Raw genomic sequence first — 6,441 nt, 5'->3', positions numbered from 1 at the left:
CAAGGAAGGTAAACTGGACAGGAGGGTAGGGGAGAGGACAGAGAACGGGAGATGGGAGAGAGAAAGTGGAAAGAGGGAAGGCAAGATTCACAGAGAGGGGCAGACAGAGAGGGGAAGGGGTAGGGACTGTGGTGAGGACAGGTGTCACATTGACAGAGACAGGGAAATGGTCAAGGTGTAAATAGAGGGGGTGGGTGCTGGCAGGATTGTGGAAAGAGAGAGGATGGAATGCGGGTCAGGATACACAGGAACAGACTGAGGAGGGAGATACCAAGGAGGGACACAGAGGGCAAGAGGGTGGGGGGAGATACTGAGAAAGCAGCCGTGGCAATACACCACGAGGGGACACAGACTCCAGGGGAGAAATCTGTAGCAGATTGCTTTAAAAAAACTGCATCAGAATGTAGTTTTAAACCAATATCATACACTGTCACACTGTGGAAGGCTGTCATTTCGAATGGGGTTACGTTTCAGGTTAAACCTGCGCTATAAAACCCAGAGAGTATAGTGTATTGGTGATGGGGAGGAGGAGCTGGCTTTAAGGTCACCGGGAAAAGCTCCGTGAGGGTTTGATGAAAGGCTGACAGAATAATTTAAACTGCACTCCCTGGAATTTACCCCAACCCCAAAGATCCCAGGCTGTACACAGCAGAGGGAGAGGGAACTGTCAGCCTGACAGGGGGAGCGAGGGAGGTGGTGAGTGTGAGAGGGGGAGAGCGTGTGAGGGAGGAGGAGTGTGAGGGAGGGGAGAGTGAGGAAGGGAGAGAGTATGCAAAGGGCGGAAAGTTGTGTGTGTGTGTGTGGGAGTGCGAGTGAAGGAAGGTTGAAGAGTGAGTTTGAGAGAAGGTGGGGTAGCGCACACAGGGGGAGTGTGGTGGAGAGAGTGTGAGGGGAGGGTGACAGCAGGGGTGAAGTGAAGGGAATAGATAGTGAGAGGGTGAGGGAGAGAGAGAGAGGTGAAGACCGAATGGAACTGCAGTTTCTGTTTTATAGGGAGTCGCTGGTTGAATATTTTGCGATTACTCTGCACCCAAGCTCAATGCAGCTAGAGACCACAAGGATTATAACCAGAACGGGAATCCTTGCAAATACTTAACAGCTGATATGTATAAACCAGGCCAGCTGGAGGATGGTTTTAAAGTAAAACCCGTCACAACACAACCTGTCCACACGGTCTCCTGTAGTGTACAAAGTTAAACACTAAAGTTAGCTAGGTTACCTGCTGAAGGAGCAGCGCTCCGAAAGCTAGTGCTTCCAAATAAACCTATTGGATGTTTTAAAATTTATCCACTCCAGTCCAACACCGGCACCTCCCCAAACTGCAGTGTAGTTAGAGGTACGTTTTAAATTAACCTGTTCCGGGATGTTATTACATAATAACAGGAGCAGCCGGGAGTTAAACCTGGTTTAGCGGTAGGGACGCTACCACAAGGGCAATGTGGTTGTAACATTGTCGTATTCTGGTGGCCCTGACATTTGGGGGGGGGGGGGGGCGCGGGGGCTGTGTACAGAGACGCAGTTCGCAGTTCCAAAGATCAGTCTTACCGCACCTGAAATGTTAACTCGGTGTTCTCTGTATCCAGACCGGCTGAGTTTCTCCAGGACTCCTGGTTTTAATAAATTACCGAGTTGGTGTTTGTGTGTGTGTGTGTTCATTCCACAGGCTGTTTGTGTCAAGGACATCTCTCCCAATCTGCAGAGCTGTGAACTCATCCAGGATGGCCTGAGCACTTTCCAATGTAAAGCTGATGTCTATCTGTCGCTGGACTCACAGGAATGTATGAACGCCTGATCCCACTCTCTCTTGCCCTCAACAGAAACCTCTACAAACTGATCCCGATCTCAGTGTTTCATTATTTCTACCCATTTTGAACAATTTAGAATTGGCCCTGAACTTACTGTTAACTCCTAGCTGACAAATCTGTGTTAAAGTACATGAAACTAATTTCTTTGCTGCAGGGCAGTTCCTCAGCGCCTGACTATTTTTGTTGATGATTGATTACAATATTTAAATATATTTCAATGAGTATGGAGAACTATCGTGTAAGTGAGCTGTGCATTGGTGCAATTCTGATGTGTATGTAACTTAAATGACTTATTAATTATATTTCAGCCTTAAAATGTGTCCCAGCTCCTGTTTGAATGCATGGACATTTGACCATCCTTTAAATACTTACCCCAATAACCTACAGGAAAACAGTCCACGATGAAAAAAAAATAAAGTTGAGAAAAACACAGTATTGTTTTTAAAAATTTCTCAATTCTCATTTGTAGCAAATCATATAAACAAGTTATGGAGAGAGATGGTTGTAAGCAATGTGAATATTAATACAGAGAACCTGTTACTGTCTTTGTGTGTGAGAGAGAAAGTTTGTGTGCACATATGCATCTATAAGTGTGTGTGTGTAAAGATATATATGTGTACATGTGCATTGTATCTGTATATACACTGCATGTACACTGTATGTAGACTGTATCGTATCTGCACATACATCTGTGTATACTTCATCTGTGAACTGTATTGTATTTGCATGTACATCGGTGTGTCAGACTGTACCTGTGTATACATCTGTGTATACAGTATCTGTACTGTATTAGTGCATTGTATCTGTACTGTAGCCATGTATCCATATATAAAATTGAGGGTGGGAAAAAATAAGTACAGCAAACATTGTTGAGAATGAATCACATCCAATCCAAGATGTCTACTATCACCATCTCAAATGAAGGCAATTCTTTTAAAAAGTGCATTAAATTTTTGGTCCTTTGATCAAATACAGAGAAGGTCATTTCACTTGCAGGGTATTATCACAAAGTCTGATAAAACACCATGTGATACACACAGAGGCTGGTCTGGTGGATAATAATGTTCAGTTGCCAAAACCGCCTGCACATACCAACTAAAATATTCTAATAGCTGAAAATAATGAATACAATTGAATATTTAACATAAATACCAAAGACCTGAAATGTTTAAGGTGGGAACAATTTTGTGTTTGTTTAACACAAGCAAAATACTGCATATGTGGGAGATTTGACACAAAGATAGAGAAATTCAGCAAGTCTAGCAGCATCTTTGGAGAAAGAAACAGAGTTTACATCTCAAGTGTGATGGGACTTCTTTGCAATGGGCTTTTGTATAGGTGGTGGTCAGAAATCAAACTCTGCACTGTCTCAGCAAGTGCATTAACAGTCATTAAATATTTCACTTTGTCAAAACAGGGCTTCCCCATCACCAGCCTGTTCTGTCGCAATGTCTCCCTTTTCCTATCCTACTGCTGTTTTCTTCCCCAATCTTTCAGCCACATTCATTTCGGCTTTCACTGATTGTAACCATCACTCAAGTGGGGCTCTTGGGCATAATCTTTTGTGTCTGCTTTGGCTTTCTCAAATCTCTGTATGCCTGGAATTAGGGAGCAGAGTCTGAGAATTAGGGCCAGACTGTTCAGGAGAGATGTTAGGAAGCACCTCCACATGCAAAAAGTGGGAGAGGTTTGGAACTCTCTTCCACAAATGGCAATGGTTGTGAGATCAGTTGTAATTTTAAATCTAAGGTAGATAATTTTTTGTTAAGCAAAAGGTATTAAAGGCAGGTATATGGAATTAGTCAGCCATGATCCCAGTGAATGGCTGAACAGGCTTGTGGTGATGAACAGCCTACTTCTGTTCCTATGTTCCCTCAGGTCAACATCTCAAAGTTACCCACACTTTTGATTTTTCATCTTTTTTTTGTGTCAAATCTCTCCTTCCAATGGTACCAGGAGGGGGCTTTTCATTGCTATCAAAAGCGGAGACTGAGAGGTTCCACTCCTTCAGGTCTCCAGTTTTTAAATCCTTTCAAACTATCACCAACATCCACCTGCTCCCAACAGGGACGCGTGCTCGGAAATCCAACATCCATTAGTCCATTCCTACCCTTTGGCCGCCCATACAAACAACTTCTGAATGGCTGCTGTGGGGCTAGCAGGCACAGTGCTGGTTGAGTAATCCAAAGATAATAAGACCATACAATATAGGAGCATAATTAGGCCATTCAGCCCATTGAGTCTGATCCATAATTCAATCATATTTCTCAATTCTCCTGCCTTCTCCCTGCAACCTTTCATTCCCTTACTAACTAAGGACCATCTATCTCTGTCTTAAACACACTCAATGACTTGCCCTCCACAGCCTTCTGCAGCAATGAGTTCCACAAATTCATCACCCCCGACTGAAGAATTTCCTCTTCATCTCTGTTCTAAAAGATAGTCCCTTCACTCTGGCACTGTGCCCTCTGGCCCTAGTCTCTTCTACTAGTGAAAACATCTCCTGCACATCCACTGTATCCAGGCCCGTCAGTATACTGCAAATTTCAATGAGATCCTCCCTTATCCTTCTAATCTCCATTGAGTACAGGCCCAGGGTCCTCAACTGCTCCTCATATGACAAGCCCTTCAGGCCTGGGACAATTCTTGTGAATCTCCACTGGACTCCTTCCAACACTAGCACATCCTTCCTTAGATATGAGGCCCAAAACTGCTCATGGTATTCCAAACACGGTCTGATCAGAACCTCATACAGCCTCACCAGTAGATCCCTGCTCTTGCATTCTCGTCCTCTTGAAATGAAGACTCTACCTTGGAGACACAGGTTCAAATGCTACCACAGCAGCTGGGAGAATTTTAATTGAAACCAATAAAAGAGTGTGGAATTATTGGTCAATGTAAAACCATGGTCATTACATACTGAACTGGATCAATAGATGCCCCTTTTGGTAAGAGAACTTCCTATCCTTTCCTGGTCTGGCCAACTGGCAAATTCAGACTCACTACAATGACTCTCTACTGCCTTCTGAAATGTCATCGTGTCACACTCTTCCAGAAATCACACTGTGTGTACCTACATCGGTCCGAAATGCAGCGGTTCAAGAAAACAGCTCAACACCACCACCACCAGCTCAAGAACAACCAGGGATGGGTAATACCTGGTAGTCTTGCCAACGATACCCAGAACAAATGAAAATAGTTGGATGGAAACCAGGTCCAGCTGGGCCTTGGAACAGATCACTGCCTGAACACAACTAAATGTGGTGAAAGTCTCAGGATTAGAGGATAGCATGTAACAAGCCTCGTTAAGTTGGTTCTGTTCTTCACACTCACCTACAAAAAGGAATTGCAATAAAACAAAATTGTAAGTGCTGAGGAATAAAGCTGGATTTCTGAAAAGGTTCAAGACGCCTGACTACTTCCCTTTTAAGAAGGTAGCTTTCACTAGCAGGTTAAATATCTCTAATATCTGTACAATATTCTCTGTAAAGAATGTTCCTTCTACATGTAACAACAGAGACAGTCAGAAATAAGCTTTAAGGGCCATTAACTACTTTATTCTGAACATACACCAGTGCAACATTTGTCATTCAATATTAACAATACAACAAAATATATTGAGACACAGCTTTCCATAACATACTGAAACTCCCTTCATAAGAAAGGTTTGAACTATAGGCAGCAACAAACTAAAACATCAGTAAATCAAGAGACTGAAAGCCTTGCCTCTCCCCTACCCCAGAGAGAGCGATGACTGTAGTTTATAATCAGAGATGGTGGGAATTATCTGTAGGTCTGCATACTGGTTCACGATATTGTACCATCACAGAAAATCTCAATGTTCGACGGGTTTGGCCTGATTGTCGCAGTAAATAATCTCCCCCCAGGCATTACCCAATGAAACTTCACTGGAATTGTCCTCCAAATGCAGCCTGTATTACCAAAACTGCCTCTGGAATCAGGAACTAGAGGTATAGCAGAAGGAAGAGGAGAACTGGGCTGCCAGAAACCTCAAACAGTGCTCATTTTGCCAGGCTGTGCTGGAATGATTGAATCCACAGCCCCCTCTTGTAGAGTGGAGATGTGGAACTTTAAATATCCTTCATAACACCCTCCATGCCCTCACTGACAGGAGGTTGGGTGGTTACAATATTGAAATGATGTGGAGTTTCACCATTAATCCCTCCCCATTACTATAAAGGAGGTCACCTAGGACTCAATAGCTCAACACAGTGATAAGTCCGTTTGATTGCAGGGAGTCTGGTCTGAGGGTCCAGGGGGCTGTGCCTTTCACTGGGCCGGTCACAAGCCAGAGCAGACTCTGTGGGGAAATGCTTTGTCTCTTACCCCAGAACCGTGCCCACTGCACCCAATCAGGATTAAAGCAGAGAGACCGCTTGCAGGTTTTCTTTTATAATGGTGTCCATGACAACCTGGAAGACAACTTGGATATTGGATGTATCGGTGGCTGTTGTGAAATGGTGGTAGATCAACTTTGCTGGGTTCCTGTTTAGAGACAGGAACTGACTGGCAACAAAACGGGCGGCAGAATCCACATCGCAATCAGCACCTGGGCAACAGAGAGAGAGAGAGAGAGAGAGAGTGTGAGAATGTGTGTGAGACACAGAGAGAGAGA

The 6,441-nt window shown here is 44.0% G+C and overlaps 2 protein-coding genes across 3 annotated transcripts in view; one reads left to right on the top strand and one right to left on the bottom strand.

Moving 5' to 3' along the window:
- npb (neuropeptide B) overlaps positions 1-2,237 on the top strand; it is a 3,214-nt gene extending 977 nt beyond the window's left edge. The window contains exon 2 of the mRNA XM_043714997.1: positions 1,664-2,237. Within this exon, the coding sequence (XP_043570932.1) occupies positions 1,664-1,792 (129 nt within the window). The 3' untranslated portion in view covers positions 1,793-2,237. The remainder of the gene's footprint in view (positions 1-1,663) is intronic.
- Positions 2,238-5,340: 3,103 nt separating this feature from the next.
- The window catches only part of gnav1 (guanine nucleotide binding protein (G protein) alpha v1), a 127,790-nt gene continuing 126,689 nt past the window's right edge, over positions 5,341-6,441 (bottom strand). For both annotated transcript variants that reach the window (XM_043714996.1, XM_043714994.1), the window contains one exon: positions 5,341-6,375. In XM_043714996.1, the coding sequence (XP_043570931.1) occupies positions 6,185-6,375 (191 nt within the window). In that variant the 3' untranslated portion in view covers positions 5,341-6,184. The remainder of the gene's footprint in view (positions 6,376-6,441) is intronic.

Source organism: Chiloscyllium plagiosum, chromosome 24 (assembly GCF_004010195.1).
Source record: "Chiloscyllium plagiosum isolate BGI_BamShark_2017 chromosome 24, ASM401019v2, whole genome shotgun sequence".
In the NCBI taxonomy this organism is placed as follows: domain Eukaryota; kingdom Metazoa; phylum Chordata; class Chondrichthyes; order Orectolobiformes; family Hemiscylliidae; genus Chiloscyllium; species Chiloscyllium plagiosum.
The sequence above is the reverse complement of the archived record's forward strand: the minus strand, read 5'-3'. Positions and strand labels throughout refer to the sequence as shown.